We start from the raw sequence: 23,564 nt of genomic DNA, 5'->3' as shown, positions 1-23,564 counted from the left end.
ACCAAGGAATCACATGTATTTTCTAATCAAGAGACAGGTACAGCTCTAATCCAGCTGACATCAGACACATTCCTAACAGCACAGGTTCTGCCACCTCCACTTGCCATGCACACCCTTCCCACTGGGTCTGCACTAGCTGCAGATTTCAACACTAAATATGCTACTTCACGATGGCTCTGTTAACAGATCTCTACCCCAAATTATACCACCATATTTAAAACCAATTTTCTGTGCCTTTCTCTAAACACAGGGGCTGCAAGAGAAAGCTGCCTTTGACACGCTTTCCTCTCTTCTACTCCAACATTTCCTGACTGCAAACCAGCAGACACCAAAATAGTTCAGACATAAACTGGGTGGGGGCCCTTATCCACAGGCCAACTATGCAGTCTTTGAATGTGCAGCACACTTACACTTTGTGTGTTACCAGAGGCTCCTGCAGCATTGGAGGGGCTGTGATCACCCACAGGCTGCCTGCCCCGTTTGAAAACAGGAACCACATTCATAAGCCTGAGCAGTGATGGCTTATCTGCAGGGGGAATTACTGAGGAAGGGTTATACCCTGACAGGCGTGGGCTCTGCCAGGGAAGGCAGCAGGTTCTGCTTGGGGAGGTGGGGGATCAGACAAAACATTCATTTCTGCTGAGCTCAGTTCTGCCATTCCTGTCTTGTCCTGAACAGAAGCACGATGGGTATACTGAAGGAATTCATGGTGAAGGCAGCCAGAAAAGTCACCTTCCTCTTCCAAAAGCTTCTGCACCTTGAACTGTTTGGCAGCTGTGCAGAGCAGCCTTTCTGCCACCCACATTGCACAAAAGGTGCAGTGCCTTTTGTGGTGTGCAGACTCCTCTCCACAAAGTGTGCCAGCAACAGTGATATAGATATGTACAATTGAAATGTCACAATTTAATCTTAAAGCAGCAATCACAGTTTAGGCAAACTGCACTAGTGCTGTAATAGCACTAAGGTCCCCTGCTGTTTTTTTTCAGGGCTTGACTACATGATTTTTTAATAAGAATCTAATGAATCCTGTAAGTTACTGAGGAATTACATAATGGTTTATGATGGAGACTTATTTTCTCCTGCTCTATGATGCAGGAAAATAACATCATAGTGTATGACCACACAAAAAATATTATAAGGGCAAATACAATTACTTCTATGGTTATACCATTGCTATCAGTATATCTAGTATATTGTGCTGTCAGTAAAGACCATTGGCAAATAAATACACTAAATAGAGTCTACTGAAGGCAATGCAAGGACTTTTATTAACTCTGGTAGATTTAAAATCAGGATCATCTGCTGTAGTCAGAAAGTTTTCCAGAACACATTAAGCACTGAGGACCACAAGTTTCAACCAGAGTACACACCTTATACTTTCCTATATCCCACCCATATATTCCAAATGTTTAACTTGTAACTCAGAATTTTTTAATAACAACAGGGAAAAAAAAAAAAAAAGGAAAGATTGTTACCCATCTTTCTTGGTGGCTCATATTTGCTCTACAGGAGACCAACATGCTGCATCTAGCTGCAGTCTTTTAGATGCCATGCACAACAGTGGCAGTCAAGGAACAGCACTCCATGCAGAACAGTATTTTTCCAACAGAAGACACCCATAAACCTGTGTTAAAGCAAGGAAAGGCAACCTAGCACTGGGTTATTAATCCATACTGGCAGTGGAAAGCACACTACCACAGGGGTTCCAGTATGCCAAAATTGATATTCTGACACAGCAGACCAAACCCACATTCATGCCAACGTCGCCTCAAAAAAGCAAATCACAAAGTACCTTCAGAATCAACCGCCGTCGGTAAACTCTTGTAGTAATTCTCTGCTCTTCATCTGAGCTTGAATCACTCTCAGTCTCACTGTCACTGTCACTACATTCCTAATAAATGCAGTTTTAGTACAGCTGAACAGCACGTTTGCAAGACAGAACATGCTGATCAGGACTAGGAGAAGAAAACAGAGGTTATCATGGACAGTGCTTTCCCTGTCTCTGTTATGCACATAATGACTCGCAGTTTCACTGCTAGAGTACACGAGGAGGCCTTTTTGCTCTTTGGCATGCTGTAATCTGATAATTACACCAGCTATGGAATATATCTCAGCAGCTCTCAAGTCTCAGAAAATGGTATTTGGAATGCATCTGACCTGTGGAATTTCAAAACCTTTTGTAAGATCTTTTAAATTTTATGCAAAAAATCCCTAAACCTTGTCATAATTAATCGATTTTTCTTCTCCTAAAAGTTATTCTTTCAGACAAGTTTTATGGATTCACAAGGAATGGGAAGTGAATTCTCTAATTAAAAAAAAAAAAAAAAATGACAGTCACACAGAAAGATTCAGTGGAGCACCTCCACACAGAACGTTACAAAAAGGCCTTCTGAAGAACTTCTCCCTGTAAATGGCTTTCCTGCTAAATATTTATCTGCTTTTATGAGTGGCAAAACTGCAGTGTGAACAACAATCCTTCAGCATTTCTTCAAGAAGGGAGCTTTTAGAGCTCAGTTCAGGGGGCGCAGCCTGGTGCTGACAAGTATCGCAGCTACACACGGGTGTCTACTCTGTCCTGGCACCCTCTGCCAGCCCCAATTCTCCCCTCCAAAACCCAAGGAGCTCAGCTTTGAGGCTGAGCAGCTCTGTGTGCAAGTGCCTGACAAAGGGCTTCCCACCTCTGTGTGGGACGGCCCTAGGGCAGAGACCCTTCTCCCTTGATATTCGGTCGAAGCAACCCTTTCCTGAACAGAGAAATTTTAAAATTTCCTCTATGTTTTACTCAACGACAGCCCCCAAACTGCTTTTAAAATCGTGGATAGTGGATATTGCAAACTGCATATCTATTTCTCTTTCCGAATCTGGCCCAAGACATCCTAAGCAAGAAGCAATTCCCAGAAATTCTGTGCAAAATAAGAGTGGGCATAAGTGGGTGGAGGAGAAAAAGAACTATATAACAAAAAGCATTTAGGGCAGGATGAAAGAATTCATCTGCAGTCCTCTGGCACTAGTCAAATATAGATACAAAAAATTATAAACCAATCCTCTCCTGGAGCAGTAACAAGAAAGCAGAAGATTTCCAGAGGGCACGAAAACTTTAGAGGAAGAGTTATTTTTAATAAACAGCTTTAAGTGTGATGGAATTTATTTATTTATTTATTTGTGATGGAATTCTGACACTGAGAGTCACCTTGACCATGTGCTGGACATCATCCTTTTTGAAATAACAGAGCAATTGCGCTGTGTTCTTCTCGTTGAAAAAAGATCACTGGAAACTGATGCTTGAGCACTTGTAGAGAACTATATGACCTACACAATTACTGCAATGCTTTTGTAAATGTTTATGTGGACTTGGGATGAGGCCAAGGATTTGTTTCATCCATGTCACCAGGCGTCAGACCAGCGTCAATGGTCTGAGTTTATCTCTTGGTGCAAACTCTGTGCCAAAATACTGCTGCAGCCCTCCTCCTGCAGGTGTGTGACTATTGCTTCCTGGCTCTTTCCAAATAGGTCACAGATAAAAATATCTTACTTTGCCAAGTAGTTTTAGTTTGTTCTCACTTTCTCTCCACAGAAATAAATCTGTTTCTTCCATACTTTTCTCTTTATGGAGCATTTCTGAAGAATGCCTTGCAGAAAGACTGCAGTTGAAATTTTGTTTTCATGACAGTATGTGAAGCATCTCACTATGAATTGGACTCCATTAGTAATTAATCTTATTGCATGCAAATTAGATTAGAAGGCATTATTGAAGAAATATCAACAAGATAATAGAAGCACTTATTGTCGTTCTAACAGATGCTAGTTTCTTATCATTCAGGCTTTGTAAGAGACCCACATTTTGAAATAACATTATTTTTCGATACCAGTTTATTCAAAGATCATGCCTATAAAAAGACTTCTTATTTAATTGGTAAGACTATCAGCCTTTACCAATAAAGCAAAGTAGTGCAGAGAGCATGCCTAAGAAAAGCACTTGCTTATTGTTCTCAATCCAGATGGGATATCCAACAGTAAAGAGCACACGAAAAAGGGTGACAACTTCTCTTCCCACTGATGGGAATGCAGAGGGGAAATGCAGTATGTCAGTACACCCTCAGCACATTACAGCGTGCATCTACACTCACTCCTGCATTTAATCAGAGCATGGCACCACCAGACTGAGGTCTGCACCAAAGCCTACAAACACTGAGAAATGCTGCCATCTGCCTTTAACTGCCTTTGAAGAAGTGAATTTTTAGGTATTCCAGTAATTAGCAAACATTAGGAAAGATCTTACTGTGTCACACACCAATAACAAGATACAACAATCATATGCTGCATAACTGATGAAAATTATTACATTACCATCTAATAAAAGAATTCTTGGTTGTATAATCAAAAGAATAGGTTAAAACGAACTAATTTAAAGCTGAGTGATTTACTGCAGCCCACCACAGCCAACACTTTTATTGTGCTACAATAAAAAAACCTGTATCATGTAGAAACAATTCTACAGAAATATCTTGCTTCCAAAAGTTATAATCTCCTCCTGTACAGAACCCAAGAAAAGAAAATCTCAGCAGAGGGAGAAGTGTAGAAGAAACTCTGCAATTCCCCTTTTCAGCCTGGTTCCCTGCTGGCCCTGAGGTCTATTCTGTGGCAATCCTCCTACTGCAGGGGTGTGAGGTGCATGAAGCTACTGGGCTACAAGCCGTTCTTTGAGTCAATTTTCCTTCTAAGCTCCTGGTAAATAAATAAAAGCAACAGAGAAAGCTAACAAAATCTTAATTTTCAGAAAGCAACTTATAACTGGGTTCTGCAGTTAAGGGTGTACGAGTCAGGCAAGGTAGGAAGGAAGTGGAGCCCCTTGGCAGGATTTTTGATTTGTCTTGGCTGGATGCACTCTGAAGTTGGGATAAGCAAGTCCATGAAAAAAAATAAAAAAAAAAAAAAAAACAGAAAAAAAAACCAACAAAAAACAAACATAAGGAGGAGATTAAATAGCACCCAAAATTTATTTTCCTGAAAATTAACGGAGTAAAAAAAAATGCAGGAAGTTTTGGAGGAAGCTCTGGGGACAAAGAGCAGAACAGAGCCTGAAGGGTCCCTATATTTCTTTGCTCCTATCATTTGCTTGAATGTAACAGGAAGAGTGGGAAACCAGTGGCAACACCTTAGTGGAAAGAGATGGAGGACAGCTGAGCTGTTTGGCACTGCTTGCATTGGTAGTATGTCATGGCAGAGAAGGGACTGCTCCCCAGTGATGTGGGACAGTGCTCCCAGAAGCTGCTATAACCTCTTCCAGGGCTCAGGGCCAGGCAGGGATGGGATTATGCAGTCCTTCTTGGCTCCCCTGCCTATCCTGACTCCACCCCTTTCTAGTCACAACACAAAAAATTTCCAGTAGCTTCCATTTTTCCCAATTCAGTAATAAACTGAAAAGGCATAAAGAAGGATATATATAAAAAACCCCCAAACCTAACCCTGTCACAAACAACATTACAAGCCATACAAAAAAAGATTTGTCAACCAGTATGTCAAGCAACAGGGACTCCTCACACTGTTAATTATTACAGGACATACTGTACCTTCTGTTCAGACATTACTGCTCCCTCCTCCTCTTGGATGCTTGTTCTTGGCTTGCCATCCTCAGAAGTACTCCAGCCCATCTTCTTCACACTGACAGGCACAGATGTTTTGCTGCCTTCTGTTGTTGGCTTGCTGGTCTCTTCCAAAGATTTCTGATATGCTGTTGATGGTAATGTTTGCTCATCAGTAACAGTTGAGATCTGGGACTTTGTTTTCAGGGCTTCTTTGTCACTGTGTTTTCCCACATCATTTAAAGCTTCCTGGATGTAGGATTTAGTTTTTGCCTCTGATGTGGACTCAGATAGGCTTCCATTTGTTTCTGGCTTCCCTGCTTCTCCTTTGATATATGAGGTAACAGAATCCCGACACTGGTCCGAACTACAAGAAAAGGAGAAAGGAATACACAGCTGTTCAGGGCTTACATAACAGGCAGAAGGGCAAAGCACCAAGCCTCTTACTGAGCCTTCAGTCTGAGCCCATACGTTTCACAGAGAGAAAAGTAAAATTTTAGACTCCGCTTGCAGACATCTATCTATTTAACAACCTTGCCTTCTGCATCTTGGCATCATTTCAGAAGCAATGAAAATACAGTGGACACCAGAAACAATGCCAAGTGTTTTATATTAATCTCCTTCCACTTGGTGGAGGGGAAGAAAAAGAGAAAAATAATACAGAAAACCTACGAGTTCTCTTGTATAATCATGAGCGAAAGCCTCAAGGCACTGATTTTTAAACCACTCTCTAATCAAAGAGGTGATGAAAATATGTGTTACCATGCAATTACCAGTTATTTTTTCCCCAAAGTACAATATCTGTACTCCGGATAGGTCTTGGCTTATAAAAAATATGGTTATCTGCAAATAAGTCCTTAGATATTGCAGAGTCTCAATAATATGCAGAGCCAAAGGCAAGGAAAGTTACTAAAAGATTGAAAACCGATCAGAATTTTGCCTCAGATTACCTATAGAGAGATTTCACCTGCACTTCTGATAAACAGTTTTCCTTTCCTTTGCATTTTTGCTCACTTTCTTTTAAACACTATGACTTTGTAATGCCGACATAGGAAAATACGCCAGCTGTTTGCTGGCAAAGCTCTTATAAAAGATAGCAAAGTGAATTCATCCAGCTAGAAATTTATATCTTCTTAAGGAAGCCCTTTTACTTCCAGAAGTAATCTATATTACTAATTTAACACAATATAAAATGCAGAATGACAACACTTGCTTAATAACAGCAATCACACCAGTAGTAGTTCAAGTGCTTTTACAGTACTGAAAGACAATGAATTTGCTGAAATCAATGACCAAATTCCCACAGGATTTGATACGAGAGTATCTAATGCAACCTTGAACCTTAAAACATCCTGAGTCAAAGATGCAAAGAATGTAAACTGCCGACAGACAAATGATCACTGTGCAGATAATCATTCTGTGCTGATTTATAGCTCCTGCAGACCTGGCTACTTCAATTAGGGATCGCAGGAACCCCTTGCCCGGTGGGCACCAGTAGGCCTGATCAGGAGAACACACATTGTCAATGTTGAAAGCTTAAGGAGGTTCCAAGGGCAGGCTTCAAGAGCTCTTACAAGAGAAATGCACTGAGGATAAATATATAGAAAACATCCCTCTCAGCAGGTCATTCATTATGTCAAAGACAAGAGGAGCTTGGGAAAACAGCATGTACATCCACTCTCCTTCCTCTGCAGTCACTGCTGGGAGACAACACACAGGACTAGACGGGTTTGGTATCACCCTTCTTACCTTCTTATGCCTCGTAACTCGTCTTTTAAAAAGGCTAGTAAATTAGCATGATGTCATATGCTCGAAGTAACAGTTATAAAAAGTGACAATTCAAAAACTGGCTTATGGAAAAAGTAACAATTATCTGAGGGAAGGCGAAGAGATGCAAATGGAAAGGATGACTGAAAGGTGCTCAAAATAAGAGTAATGTAGTATCCTGATTTCAGATAACGTTCTCAATTCCAGCTACATCTATGCGCCACTGAGATTAATTATAAAGAGAAATACACAAGATAAAGAATGTGAAAAGAAATATTACCCGCTAAAGATAATACGAAATCCTTCTCAAATGCCTATATCGAGAATGAAACCCGATAAATATACATTTTTAAAGACAGATATATCTGAGGCCAAATCAAGATTTCTTTTAAATGCATATGTAAGTGTATAGACATGTTCTCACAGAGTAGAGAACAGCAGCCTCTGCAGTGCTGCTGGTGACGTGGGCAGCGTGGGAAGCCTGCTGCCACACACGTTGCAACACGGGGTGCTCACCTCTCGTCCGAGCGATCCAGCTGGCTGCTGCCTATCCTGCGTCCTGACGTCGGTGCCTCGGGGACGCTGGAGGAGTCAGGCTGCCAACCTGTAATTGAAGACATTTCGCGTTCTGCTTGTTGAACACCTTTAAGAATTGACCATACTCTTTCTTCCGTCATCTCCTCAGACTCAGCTCCTTCTTCCAGATGAATGTCCTCAAACAGAGACTTAAACTTTTCTGCCGTCATCTCCTCATCAGTACCAGACTTTTCTCTCTCAGGCTGTTCAGTCCTCACTCCTCTTTTACTAGTCTCTTCACTCTGCCTTTGTTTAGCATCTCTGGATATCCCGCCATAACTACCGAGATACCGTGGAAAATCTTTAAGGTCCACTTCCTCCAACCGGCTCTCGCCTATGGAAATATCTTTAGGTGTTCCTTCTCTAGGCACTGAGAAATCAACTTTGCTGTCATCCAGTGAAGTGTCCTCTTCAGTCACCACGGGCGGTGCTGCTGCTGTACCATCTACGTGTCCCTGGGAGGTCACTAACACGTCACTCAGTCTACTGGGAGTTCTAAGGGGCGACTCTAGGCTAGAGGTGTCGCTAAGGAAATCATCCTGGTGGAAAGGGGTGGGCGGCACGAAGCGCAACCCAGTGGGAGTTTCCAGTTCCACTTGAATGGAGGGATAACCTAAGGAAGACAGCACATTTGGACTGACTGGGATGAAGCATGGAGCAACAAATAACCAAATGCCACATGATTCATGGGTTACATAAAGTATGAAACATATGAGGAGGTGCAGGTGTATAAGAACCAATGCAGTTCTGATATATTTTGTTACTTTGTCCTAAAGAGATGGAACAAAGAACAAGTACTGCCCGTGAATATTACAGTGAAGCCAGTACTTCTATTTTTTAAATAGTCTGTAAAGTCAGCAATTGCTTGTACAGCCATTTCAAACATTTTCAAGCTATAGCAGATTGTCTTATGGGCATGCAATAAATCAAATGTGGACAAGGGTGGTTGTCCCTGCACATACAAGACAATCTCTTGCAGCCATATTGTGTAAATCTTTATTTCCAAGTTTTTATTTTTATTTTTTTTTAGATTTGGAAGTTTAATTAACAGATTTTAAAGACAGCAGTAGGTCATAACATAGGACAGCCACATTTTTGTCAGTAGGTATTCTTTCCAAAACAGGTCCAAATTTTTAATACGCTTTTATATAAAAATACACAATACTAGAAATACAGTGTTACTAACATATACCTGCAATTTAACCACAGAGTACAAGAATGGACTATATGAAGAATGAAGAACAGAAAGGGATTCGAATGAGGATACTAAAAGATAGTAGCTCTAAATACACAGCAGGATAAAGAAACTAAAGCAAGGAAGTTAACAAAGGGATAAAAAAGAACAAAAATGCATTAAGGGAGAGCTATATGAATATTTCAGGTACAGTGAAGTTATACGGGTCAGAGGACTGTGGTGAGTAAGGAGATTTTGGTGATCTTGGAGTTTGAGGTGATCTTGGTGACATTGGTACAATCAGATACACTGATCAAATAAAGAGAAAAGAAAAATTGATGAAAACATTAAAAAAAGAAAACACACAAAAGGATTAAACTGAATATACACATAAAAATGGCAACAAAACCTTAAGCTCGCATTGGGCAACCTAAGGAAGGGAAAAATACATGCTGTGGGGTTAACTGGACATTGTGCTGCCTGCAAGGGGAGATGCATCCACAGGGCTCGGGGGTTTGTTTCCTGAACCAGCCGAAAGAAAGGCAAAGGTGGTCTGGTCTTGGTGAGGAAAGAAAGCTTGAGGAAGGTTCAGAGAAGAGGAGAGACAGAAAGCAACTGCAGAGAAGCGCTTTTTTCATAAAAATATTGATGCTACTATTAAAAGGCTCAAGCAACATTTCAAGAGCAACTTTCTTAAAATGTCAACAGAAAACTATTTCTGTAGTGCAATGATTCAATGACCAGCAATGCTGCCCAATAATGGAGGTACACTGAGCTCATATGCTCTAAAGGAAAAAAAAATCTTACTAAAATACAGAGAAAGCCAAAACATAATTGAACAAATTACAAAAACCAAAGGAAATGTTAATTACAAAAAAACCCTATTTATAGTACAAGTGGATAAAATCAAAGTAACAATCCCGTGCCTCTTATCTAACATTTGAAACAAGAAAAAGTCAACATTTAGCATCTTCAACATACTGATAAATAATAAGTACTTCTATGGAAATTTTGTTTTACAAGGAGAATTTCATGTTTGCTTTTAATCTGACTCAAATTTAACCTGCACAGTTCTGCTTTCAGTTGATACAGCTTCCATGCAAAAATTATTACACAACTTTACCCATTAGCAGACTGAAAAAGACATTCACTCATGCACTAGTAAAGCATTTTCTTATTTTTCTACTGCCATTGAAGAAATGGTCCAAGTGAAAATCATGAAGCAATCAACATTCACAGGTCTCAAAGAGGCTTGGTAGTAAATTGCACATCAATTCATCCCATGCAAATACTATGCACTTTCCCCCCCTTGTTCTTCCTTTGTTTTTCTTGAAGAACTTTACTTGTAGAAAATACTACTATATATCTAGACGGGAAGCCAAAGAATACACATATTTCCAGGTAAATTGTCAAGCATTAAATCCCAAGTACATAAAAAGTAGACACGGGCGAGCCTCAAGGGACAAACTCTCGCAGGAGAAAAGCTTGGTCTTGTCAACTGACACTGAGGCTGGTGGGAACCAGTGTCTACTCAGGCACATACTAGTGGGACTCTGCACTTATTGTTTGAGATATTAATGTGTACCCTACATATCTTCATAAATGACTTGGATGCAGGACTTGAAGGTGTACTGAGAAAGTTTGCTGATGATATGAAATTGGGAGCAGCTGTGAACACCTCCAAGGCAGGGAGGGCTGGGCAATCACCACCCATTATAAGCTGAACAAAGACAAGTGCTGGATTCTGCACCCGGCATAGGGCAACCCTGGCTCTGTGTGTGTACAGGCTGGGGAATGAGAGGCTGGAGAGCAGCCCTGTGAAAAAGGACCTGGAGGGCCCTGGTCCATGGGAAGTTGAACATGAGTCAGCAGGGAGCTATGCCAGGGGAGGTTTAGGCTGGATACTAGGAAGAGGTTTTTCACACAGAGGGTGGCCAGGCACTGGAACAGAGAGGTCACGGCACCAAGCCTGCCGGAGTTCAAGAGGCGTTCGGACAACGCTCTCAGGCACAGGGCCTGATTCCTGGGGCTGTCCTGTGCAGGGCCAGGATCTAGTCATGGGTCCCTTTCAGCTGAGGGATATTCTATGATTCTGTAGTATCATGCTTTAGGACAGGAAAAAACCCTTTACACATTTAAAATTATTGTTCCTGTAGAACTTACAATCTTTTCAAGTTTGGTTTATACAACATTATTGTATTACTGGGCATGTCACTGAATTAAATATGACTACAGAATTCAATTACCATCAATGGGATCATGAAATACGTTATTTTCATCTGCAAAACTTCTGGTGCCTGAAATATTTCCATAATCAAATATTGGTCCTTCCAACAGGGTCACGATATCTATTCGATTAATTTTTGTCAATACAGAAGTTAAGGCATCAGCTGAAAAAAAAAAAATAAAGCGCATCAGAAAAAGGTTCCGCATTGCAGAACTGTGTGATCATTTTTCTCAGTTACATTCACACTGCACTACTTACAAATTGCTGGCATGTCCCATTGCCTTTGGTTCTAGCAAACCTCAGCATTTGCCTGAGCAGTCATTCAGCTATCTACTTATTCAAGATACACATCTATTAAAAGTCTATACTTTCTCCAAGTATAATTATATTACAACACAAAAGGTACAAAGAATAAGAGTTCGGAGAGCTCCTAAAGAACATGTTTACTTACTAGTCATAAAAAATACACTTTTACTGGAGTGTAAAGGGAGTGTAAAAATCCTTTTACCATTCTGTTTTGAGGAACAACAGAATAGGCAGTCAGGTAATAATGCATATAAGGCTATTCATGCAGTACATAATGAAATCTCATTTACAATAATCCTGTTGTGAGAACACAGTAATACTGGAAATTGCTTTCACAGTGAAAGAGATCAGAGGAGACTCAAATGGTGTGTAGGGGTTTGTGGATCAGAGAAGGGTAAGGAACACCACTGACGCCGCACAAAAATCAACCCCTCTCTTTCAGTTTGAGCAATTCAAGCGAAATATACGGATAAATCCAGAATTATCAGCACAGAATTAATGTCTCCATCACTCCTCAGAGTAAGAATTTTAGTCCTTTCCTATGACCTGCAATACTGTGAGACTACCTAAATCTTCCAGGCAGTCATTTCCATGTTTCACATTCCTTGCTATTAGAAAGTTTTCCCTGTTATTTTTATTTATTGGAGTCCAAGCTCATTACTTGTCCCATTAATTATGGATGTGGATAACAGGTAATTTCCTTCTGCATATATATTGAATAAATACGACATATTTCTGACTCCTGGTAAAAATGTAACTGAAACTTCTTTTTTTATTGATGGTTTGTGAAGGACATTGACAATGTTTTCTTCAACTTGGCAACAGATGAAATGGACTATAACTTAGAAACAATGAAAGTAACTACTTGAACTTACTTGTAGCATTTTTCCCATCTCTTGTAACCCATTTTTTTAATAACATGAAGCTTTGAGCAATAAGAGAATTTGGGTTTTCTACTCGGATTTGATTTATTTCATCCACAGAAAAATTCAGTTCTCTTGCCAGTTCTATAAAGACAAAAAAAGCAAACAAGAAAAAAAAAACAAGCCCAAAACCACCAAGGAAAGCACAAATCCCTCAACTGTCTTGTCAGGCTTAAAAATACTAACTTTCATAGGTCACAGAGATACCAACAAAACTGTCTGACATAAACTTCACAGATAACAATGAACATGACATTATATCCCCATACTTTAATTTCCAAAGGCATCATTTTGAATTTCAATCATCTCTGGGAGCAATTATCACACTTATACTCAGTGAGGCACTTATACGTGATGAAAAAGCCCTCCCTGGAGATTGCCTCATCACTGCTAATTTATAAATTCTGTTTATTTCCCCCTGGGAGCACCCTGTGCAGCTCAGCACTGGCGCTGTCATCACCTGAGCCCTGGCAGAGCAGGCTGCTGCAGCTTTGAGCCCAGGAAGAGCAGCTCTGCCCACCAACATTGGGGGCTACAGGTGGACAGAGTTTCCAGCACCGACTTGCCTGGCTGCTGAGCTCCCTGCAACCAGGGCTTGGGGAAAACTGATATCCAGGGACAGCATTTACCCCAGAGACAGCCTTGAGCCCAGGCAGGTAGACTCTCAGATCCTTGGGAGAACATCTTGGGAGGAAAGCCCATTTAGCTATTTTCTCTGAGTTTCTCTTTGATTTATTGAAAGACAAAGGAATAATTTCCTAAAGGAATAACTTCCTAATAGGCATCTTTGCCCAGCAATGCGTTGCACGTTTGGGGAAGCTGGCCTGCCTGTGAATTTGGGAGAGCCTGATGCAGTTTTGCTGCATCTTCTGGTAAAAGAATACCTAAAAATGCAATAGCAAAGACTGATTTCAATATTAAAGCAGAAAAGCTTACCTGTCCAGCTAAGTCCTAGGTGATCAGCTACAATTGCCATCCTTATATCTGTCCGTTCACATGGACTCTGTGGACCTGTGATTTACAATTTCTCAATTAAAAAGGTTTTGCACAGAAAACCACAATACCGGATAATAGTTTATTATAAAAATAGCTTTAATTGGCTAAATTGACAGTGCTTATATTGTTTACTAGAATGGTTGTGTGACCTGATAACCTACAAACCAAAATTTTTTCACAGCTTTTAGATTTTCACCTGTGTAAAGCCAAAATGTAAAACTACATGATGTTGTGTAATGAAACCAAACATGCTGACAATCTAGCTGTTAGACTGTAGACAAGTTGTTCAACTACTGGTGAAAACCACCAAGGCCAGATTATTGTCTATTTTCTCTACTTTGACAGAACAAATATACTGTCACAAAAGACATCTATCAATTTCTGAGTTACATCAATTTCTGAGTTACATGAATGTCTTTGGCATGCTTCGCTAGCTTTCTACAGTACAGAATTTGTTTGAAGGAAGAAAAAAGAGAATAAGACAGCACATACAGATGACAATGACAGAATGAAAACTACAGTTAAGTCACTACACAGGCAATCACAACAGTTCATGCACTAGGATCAACAAGTTGAAAGTTTTACAAACTAGGCTTGATCTCCACGAGGTGAGCCATGAGAGCTCCAGAAACCTGACTGCCTTCATTCTCACCAGTCCTCTTACTCCTCCTCCTCTCACTGTCGGCCTTTTCAATCTTTGATTTTATAGATGCTGCCTCTGTTCTCATGTCTCTAGCAGACTTCGGTGTAATGGAAGGCTGGTAAACTTGAGTAGCTTCTGATAAGGATGTGTTCCTTGATGTACTGTCTTCTTCATCATCAGAGACCTCTGACTGCATCTTTTTCTCTTCATCAGAAAGACGATCCACAAGCTTTAATGTCTCACCACTAATTCCCTTAAAATATTCAATAGAGTGTTTACATACCTCCCTAAGCTGATTTTTCTTTACTTTAACTGTTGTCATGGTGACGGAGGTAGATCTTACCTTTACTGGTAATTTAGAAGGAAGTTGTTTTGGCTTTTCTTTCTCTACCTGCTCTTGTTTTGGCAGGGCTGGAGGTCTTCTAGCTAGATTACTCCTATGTGTGTTTTTTACAGGAATCCTAGACCTTGCTTCTAGACAGGGAGAAGAATTATTTTGTTTTGCTTTGTCAGGCTTACTGGCCTCTTTTGCTTTACTCCCTGTATTGCTTTGGAGAGTATTTTGTGAAAAGACTTGTTTTACTGAGCTGGCCTTTACAGGAAGCTTTGATTTTCCTCTAGCTCCTACCAACTGTGTTGACTTTTGCTGCTCTCCGTGTGGTTTTTGCTTATCTCTTACTCTGTGTCCTTGTGTTGTCCCTGTACCTTTTCCTGAAGTGCTTTTTCCTTGATTAGCTTTCTGGAGGGAACATTTCGGTTCCAAATGTTCTTTTAGCAATACATTACAGGTAATATCATCTGTAGGGACAGCAGATGAATCCAAATTGTTGTTGTTATTAAAATTATCTTTTGGAAAATCAGGATTTTCTGATTGCCTACAGCTTGTCTGGCTAGAAGCTGAACTCGCAATCACTGCTACAGTTTCATTTTCTAATCCCTCACCACTTGGCATCACAGCTTCTATCTTATCTGTCACTTCGCCAGGGCCATCTTTCTTCAGAGTCATGGTGGAAGCAGAAATTCCCATTTTAATTGGTGTGCGCAATTTGGGATCAACTTTGGAAGCGTTTACTGCTGCCGATGATTTCTCCAGTGAGTTACTACCAAGTGTTTGTTCCATGCAATCTCCACTGGCCTGGATGCCGGGCTTATTTTCAACTGCTGTTGTTTCTACCGGTCTCTCTAGGTTTGTTTCTACAGTGCTGTCCCCTGCCTGTGGCTGTGTGATGGCAGTGACTGTACTTTTATCCCCTTCCCCCTTGTCCCCTGACTTCCCTTCAGAAGTATGCTCACCAATCTGAAAAAATTGGAGTCTTTCTTCAACAAAATCCCTCTTGCTCATGTCAATTGCACCACTGCGAGTCATCTCAAACATCTTCCCCTCATGAAATGGGAAGGGGTTGGGCTCGCTAGTTGGCGTACTCTCATCTGTTGGAGTTCTGGCTGGTGTTGTGTCAGGTGTTGTTGCTTGAGATCTGTCTTCCACTGCCAGACCAAACGGCTTAGCCTCATCATCCCTTGATTTAGTCTCAAACACTTCATCGTCACCTCGGTTATTGGACCACGGGTCAAAATCTAGACTCTTGGTGGCCACAGTTTTGAAAGGTGTTGCAAATTCTTCGTCTACTTTGTAACTGAAATACGAGTCAGGAAATACAGTCCTGTCAGGGTGTCTGCCTTCCAAAGAGAAAAACTGCGCCCCTGACTTCTTATCGCTCTTATCTCCAGCTTTGTCAGAAGATGGACCTTTTGAAGGTGTCTTGTCTTCTTCAGGGCCTACCTTGCCTTCCTCCTCAATGACTTCAAGCTTACTCTGGCTAAAGCAGCGATCAGTCTGCTTTAGAATGCCTTCTGTAGTCCATACGTCCTTTTTGGTTTCAACTGCCGGACCTGCAAGTTTAGAATCACTCTCAGTTAAACCATCATCTTCATCTTGCAAATCATAACCGTCAAGAGAGTCAATCTCTGTTGCATCGGTATCATGGGAGAATTCTGCAGTGGTTGCTATGGAACACTCTGTGACAGACTGGTCATTGTTACTCCCATTTGGCACTACATCATTCTGGGGTGAATCAAGCCCAGTGTCAAACTCATTGGGTTTCCCAGAAGTGGGATGTCCTAACTCTTTATGTTTCTCAATCTTTTCAGGGGCTCTGGGTTTTGAGATTTCTTTCTGGTCATCTTCCAGCTCTTTCAGTTTGAATGTATACTTTTTAAGTGGAATAGGTTGATAGAGGGATTCATCATCACTGGAGTCACTGACATCTGCTCCCGGTGGCACAGGAGAAGGTGGCTGTACTCTGATGACAGGTTCAGCCAGGTGGCACTTGTCGTGTTCATCTTGCAAGTTCACTTCAGTCATCTCCATTTCACTCTCAGTGGAATAATGGGACTTCTTTTCTGACTCGCCTTGATCTGCATCCAGTGGTGGAGGAGGAGGGAATTCAATATAGGCAACTCTGTTACCTTTGGGTCTTTTGTTAGAGTCCTTATTTATAAGATTCGGTAATGTTTTGTCAATCTGTGGTTCCTCAACCTCTGCCTGTTTCACAGATGTTGACTTAGCCTCTCCTTCCTCCTCTGACTCCTCAGATACCTCAGGTATAGGGCTGGGCTTGCCTGGGATAAAAGCTATTAGTGAGTCAGGTGTTTTAGATGTAAACTCGTAACTCACTTCCTCTGAACTCGGTGTTTCTGGTGTTAAAGGGCTTTTACCAGAGCTGTCTATAAAGGACACTTGTTCTAGCGTGTCATCTTCTGGACTACCTTGTGGAGAAGGAGGTTGCTTTTGCTGTCTAGCTGTGTAAAATGCCCCCCTTGTCTCTTGTACGGTCTTACTTTCCTGACTAACAATTTTTTTAATACTTCCTTGTTGCACCTCTTTCTCATATTGCTTTCCTACTTGGACAAAACTGACATAAACAGGTAATGTCTTAATTTCTTTTACTCCCTCAGTGCTTACTAGTGGTGCAACTTTATCCAAGTAATCACTGGCACTGGGGTCAACTACGTCACTTGACGGAAATTCCTTTCCCGGGCTACATTCTAAAGAATCTGGTGATTTGCTAGGGGATAGCTCTGTTTCCTCAGCAGGAGGACTTAGACCTATTGAGCTCTGCTGCTTGGTAACTTTTCTGATTTCTGAATGCTTTATTTTTTCATCTTCCACATAATCAATCTGTCTTTCAACTTTCTCCTGAATCACAGCTGATTGGGATACTTTAGCTGAAAGTTCATAGACGCCATCAAGCATGGCTCTCTTCTCCTCAACAATTCTGACTGGAATATGGGACACAGCAATTTCTTCTTTCCTTTTGGATATTTTATCAGCCACTTCGCCATTACGTTCCCCCTCCCTGACAACAAATTCTCTGTATAAAACCCTTTTTGACGGGGATTTTACAGTCAGTTCCTTCACTTCTTCTGAATGAATTCCATTTGAGGCCACTTTGTGCTCTGTCACAGTGATAAATTCACTTTTTTTGTCAGTTTTAGATTCAGTGTGATCAATATGGTTTTCTTTTACTGTATCAGGAACCAGCACATGTGAAAGCTTTTCCTTCTGTGTTTTATGATTAGAAGTTCCAGGACTTTCCCATGTCCTATAGATTTTTTTGTCCCAGTGTCCCTTCACTGTTGAATCTGAGCCATATGCTAGGTCTTTTGCCTGTGGTTCTGAAAAGCATTCTGGCACGCCTTTCCTCATCTCCGTTCTTTGTTTTTGTGTGTCTGAAGCACAGAAGTCTTCCACAGCTTTCCCTTTACCTGGAACAAAGTCTTCCTGTATTTTCACCTCTTTCTGTAAAGCTGTGCTGCCATCAATGACCTCTATTTGCTTTGCGTGTTTCTCTCTTGAGTAGGACTGATACACTGGTAACTTACTTTCTTGCAATTTTTTTACTGGAATTTTGGACTGACCATCCAGCTTTTTGTCTTCTTGAGTTATGTCCTTACTTCTGGGACTTATACCTTGTTCAAATTTAAGCCTAATAGAACTGAGCTTTGATTGCTTCAGCTGAAATCCAGTCTCAGGTACTCCACTCTGCTGAGCACTTCCTTTGTGTTCCATAGTTTGTTTAGAGTCCTCTGCAGGTTGCACATATATCCTTTTTTCAGGACTGCTGGGCAAACTGGATGCTTTTCTTTCATCCACCTTGGGAAAGCACTTCCCATCATGAGCATACTGCTTCACCTTACTCCATTCATCCCCAGATGATGGCAATTCAGAGAGCAGAACTTTCTCAGGGCTGCTGCTGGCAGAGCTCTGGCTAGAATGTATTTCCTTGCCATTTTTTTTATGCTGCTTTTTCTCTGGAGACTGTAGCTCATCATTCAACTTCTCTGTTTTATCCCGAAAAAACTGGGATACTTCAGTCAGTTTTTCTTCTGCCTCTTTAACAGTCCTGTCCACCCTGTCTTCATATATCAACTTTTCTCTACCTCTGTCTAATCTGTCCTCAGTAAAGCGCATCCACATTGCATGTTTGTGACTACTAACATCTCCAGTGTAGTGTAACACTGTCACTTTATCATAATGATCCTCCTTAGACATTTTACCTACACCATTCTCAGATACATCTTTATAGATTTTGGAGAGAATCTCTTTTTTGGGGGCAGTAGCTATTTTTTCTCTGCATCGTTTATCAGTCCCCTGTAACTCTGAACTAAGGGGTAGAGCATGGTCAGTAACTGACTCCTCAGTATCAGAATGAGACACATCTAGCTTTTCTGAAAGAAGCATTTTCTCAGCAAACCTGTAAGACTCCCCTCTTAGTTCTGACAACTCATCATCATGGTATTCTATTGAGTGCTGACTCAAAAGCTTCAGTGTTTTGTAAGAGTCATCAGACATGAGTTGAGCAGAACTAGGGCGACTGTCTTCTTCCTGGGAAACGGGAGTGTTAACTCTAGAGGATTCCAGATAAGAAGGAAGTGACTCTTCGGCTGTGAGCTCCTCTTCTTCTTGCTGACCTTGTTCATCTGAACAAGGGAAAGCATCATGCTTTTCCAACTCTTTTAAGTTAATATCTCCCCGAGGTAAGTCTTTCTGATATACATACATTTCTTTTTCTGGATGCTTTTTTGTTTCTCTAATAATGACTTCAGTAGGTTCAGCCTGATTACCTTGTTCAATATGGACCTCTATTATTCGCTCCAGTTTGGGTTTCATTTTGCTGTCCTTCTCTGCATGTTGTGGTGAAGTTTCAGCAGACTTGCTAACATCGGATGTTACTGATGATTTATGTTCAAACAGACCTGCCAGTTCTTTGGAAGGGTCACGTCCAGACTGAAAGGCTTTCATTATGTCATGAACAGACATTGTTTCCTCAATTCTTTCAGAGGTACTTTCTGTGCATGGAGGTTTATGATAAACCATCCTAGTTGTTGTAGTGATATGAGTTTCTTCTTTTACTCGGACACCTTTACTAAGGATGCACTTATGGTCGTCTTCTTCACTGCCACTGGCTTTCATCTGAAAAGCTTTAACCTTCTCTTTAATGGACCCAGAAGGTTTTTGCTCCAGCTCCATAAACGTAGGTGTAGGTTTTGAGGCTGGCAGCTCCTCTGCCTTCTGCTCTGGAATATCTTCCGACGATGGTTCGTAGCTGCGGATGACATGAACTACTTCAGTTCTTGTTTCTGTAATGACGGGAGGGATGGGCACATCATGGAAAAGTGGTTTTGGCCCTGTGCTTTCAGCACTTTGTGGGGCAGAAGGTGTCTTTTCGCTCCTTGTTTCAAAGCCACTGTCAGACAAGGGACTTTTATCTTGATCATGTTGAGAAAAGTCATCTGGAGACTCTAAAATAGTGTCTGTTCCAAAAAAGGAGTCTGCAATTTTACATAACTCCTTTTCTGATGTTGAAGGCCTCATGGAGGCTGGAGGCATTTTAAGTTTATGTTCCTGCAAAGCGATGGCTGGCTTTAAAATGCGCTTTTGTCTCTCTTCACCTTCTTTTTTCCCCTCTTCAAACTTGTACTTTATGTTTGTTAATGAACTGCTACTCATATCATTTGCTAAGTAATCAATAACTTTTGACAAGCTATAATCCTTTTCCGACATGCTTTTGGTTTTAATTTGGACCTTCTCTGGAACAGACACAGGAGGGCTTGTCAAAGCTTGCTGTCTCGCTTCATCAATCTCCTCTGTACTGAACTCTACCCAGTCATCCTCGGACAGGTGTCCTTGATCACTTTTGGAAACTTTAGCCGACCCTTTACTTTCTAAACACACATCCTTTTTCAGAATCTCACTAACTTTTACTAAGTCCTCTTTTACTTTCTCAACAATTTTAAAGGGCTCTTCATCATCAATTCTACCCTCTTTTGGTATGTCAGGTTGGAACGGCTTGTCCTCTGCGACATCTGTCTGCAATATTGCAGTCATTCTTATCAGATCCTCTTTCATTTCAGCAACATCTTTCAGTATCTCCTGACTGGAGGATAGGGAAGATTGTGTGGACAATTTGAGAGCAGAGGGTGCTAAAAACAAGGATGATTTTATTGGAGATGAAGTTCGAGTAAAGGTAGGCTGAGTGCGTGCCTCTGTAGTCAATGTTTTAATAGGTGACAGTAATGCAGCAGCTGATTTTGTAAGTGAAGACGACTCTGGGAGCTTCTTTAATGCTGGTTCAGACAAAACATTGACTACAGAATATACTGGCACTGTTATTGTTGATGAAGTTACTGATGAGGTAGTTGCAGATATTGACCCAAGGGCTGTGTACAAAGCACCTGCAGGAGGAGTTCTCATTGACTGGAAAGCTGATGGTGCTGAAGACACAAATGACCTGAGTGGAGAAAATGACATTGTTGTAGCTGTTGAAAACGCTCTCTCAGCCGTGTCAGCAACTGCGTTAGCAGCACAGGTTGCAGAATGTGCAGCTGCAGAGATCTTGTCTTGAAAAACACCTGCAGCTTTGGATCCATTTATTAAGTTGGCAGGAGATGGGTATTTCAGAGGTGACACAGACCCATTAAGCAATGGTACATCTACGTGCCCAGCTACGTGTTTTGCTGGCGACGAGAGTGACGAAGCCATCATGACTTTAGTGGATGAAACAGCATCAACTGCTGACTTAGCAGGTGACACCACTGACTTTAGAGGGGACGATAAAAGTGAAGATGCTGATGTGATGACCGATTTAAGTGGCAAGCTCGAAGAGTACATGTTAATGTTGGATTTGGGGGATGCTGGAGGCGTCATGGTTATGGATGATCTCTCCAAGAGAGATCCTGCTGTAGTCACTGGAGATGTCCGAGAGGGGAATGTGGTAGTGGAGGCCAGCCCTTTGAGACTGGTAGCTTCTGTGACTGTGGGAGCTCTGATGAAAGAGCCTGAAGTAACCTGCATGTTGTAGGGAGGCTGCGAGACCACAGTTTTTATTGGTGAAGAGATTGTCCGAAACGATCTAATCGGAGATGCTACATCACTAACAGATTTAACTGAAGATGTGGTAGAAGCTCCTAACGTGGATTTGATTGGAGAAGTAGAAGAAACAGACCATATTGATTTTAATGGGGAAGCTGTAGGAGTGTTAGAGGAAGAGCTTGATAAGGAAGTGAAGCCTGATTTGTTTTGCCCAGGCACTGTAATTGGAGCTGTTGTCCATGACTGATATGGCCGTGTTGAAAAGAACGGCTTGTATGAGTAAGTAGCAGGTAGGGATCTTGTTGCTCCTGCACTCCGATCAACTGTTTCTTAAATTGTTAAATTAAAATCAAACATAAAAATCAACAAAAATGGTTGAAAAACAGAGAGACCAGAGAGGAAAATTGGTCAGTAAACGTTGTAATATTGCAAAAAGCAAGTACAATTGTTTGCATGAGTTGGGATGAAGGAGGCAAAAGAAGATTTAAAAAAAGGAAATAAAAAAATTAGGAACTAGCCATATACTGATAACTGGTCCAAACCAAAAAGCAACATGAAATGAAAGACAGAAAGCACATAGCAACCAAATCTGCAAACAATGGAGAACAGAAAACACACAAAAGGAATCCATACGGTAAAAATAAAGCCACATCAAAATTTCTCCTCTTACTTCCTATTGACTTTCTGATGTGCTACTTCTGAAATACTCATATCAGCTTTATTTTGCCTGTTTAGGTACGTCTCTGCTTTGTGCAACTATTAGAATTATCCGTTTAATAATTTCTATTGTTGTTCTGTTCAGATTTGAACCTATACAAAAATATAAACTTGTGTAAAATTACATTATGTAGCTAAAATCCTTTTTTTCACCACTTCAGAACTACTTCATGCAGAAACCAAAATTCCTTTAAGTGACAGGCAATTGATGTGCAAACTGTGAAGCAACTGGAATAAATTCAAATCTATATCTTCCATGCACAATTCGGATATGCTTCACACTCACAAAGCCAATAAGAGCAAGAGCTTTTCTGAGTCAATATTTGAAAAAAAAAAAGGAAAAAGAAAGAAAGGAACATATGCATTTTTTTTCTCATGCAATATTCCCTTTATCTGGTAGAAATTAAAGTAAAACTTTTCATGAAATGATTTTAAGAAGCATATGTCATAAATTAAATATGGCAAGTATGATGTATGATAGTCGTGAGCAGGCAAAGCAACTTTATTCATGCACAAATGTCATGTCAGAACAAGCACACAGATTAATACATTTTGTACGGTGTATTAAGCACAAATACATAAACCTTACAAAATAATTTCACAAGAGGTCATTAAAAGAAGAGTACACTTTTTCTACAAGATGTAGTGTCTTGGTACCTTTTGAGGAGATTTCTTGTATCAGCTCAAAGACAGACCTGTTCAACTTTACAGTTCTCAAAAGGTAACATTAAAAAAGCGGTCAAAGAAAAATAGATCATTAAATAATTCCTGGCAATGCCAAACCTGTTAAATATTATCATCCTCCAGAACTCTCAGCTTATTCATAGGCATTTTGAACAGAATCATCATCAACCACATTTTGCATCACAGGAGGCAGACACGTCAGAAAGTATTTCTGGGAATCCCATTACACAAACATATCCTCTGATACAGCAATAACATTCAGAGAGTGGACACTGAAAGCAACTTTGTGGAATTTTTTTTTCTTTAAGGTTGGAATTAGAAATGGAGTTAAAATGGCCAAAGAACTTATTCAACATACCTTTCTCTCAAGTTACACTAATAATTTGTCAAACCTGCTTGATCTGTCTTATGGACAGTAATTCACAGCGAAAGAAGCTCTACAAAGCTAACACTAAACTGTTAAAGCACACACACTCCTATAAAATAGTGAATACTCAGTGCACCACAGGTTCATATCCTGCAAGGAGAAATGTGCTGGTCTTATAGAAGCCAATTAAAGCCCAGAAATCAGTGTGGATGGCTGGTGATACTTCATAA

The 23,564-nt window shown here is 40.7% G+C and overlaps 1 protein-coding gene across 1 annotated transcript in view; it reads right to left on the bottom strand.

The window, feature by feature from the left end:
• Positions 1-23,564, bottom strand: part of ANK3 (ankyrin 3) — a 138,206-nt gene that overhangs the window by 8,165 nt on the left and 106,477 nt on the right. The window contains exons 41-47 of the mRNA XM_062496908.1: positions 14,204-21,895; positions 13,492-13,566; positions 12,508-12,639; positions 11,346-11,489; positions 7,866-8,538; positions 5,571-5,949; positions 1,793-1,891 (exon numbers count right to left, since the gene is read on the bottom strand). Coding sequence (XP_062352892.1) covers positions 1,793-1,891; positions 5,571-5,949; positions 7,866-8,538; positions 11,346-11,489; positions 12,508-12,639; positions 13,492-13,566; positions 14,204-21,895 — 9,194 coding nt within the window. The remainder of the gene's footprint in view (positions 1-1,792; positions 1,892-5,570; positions 5,950-7,865; positions 8,539-11,345; positions 11,490-12,507; positions 12,640-13,491; positions 13,567-14,203; positions 21,896-23,564) is intronic.

The sequence above is a fragment of the Cinclus cinclus genome, chromosome 7 (assembly GCF_963662255.1).
Source record: "Cinclus cinclus chromosome 7, bCinCin1.1, whole genome shotgun sequence".
Lineage (NCBI taxonomy): Eukaryota > Metazoa > Chordata > Aves > Passeriformes > Cinclidae > Cinclus > Cinclus cinclus.
Note: the sequence above shows the minus strand (reverse complement) of the source record. Positions and strands in the feature narration are given on the sequence as shown.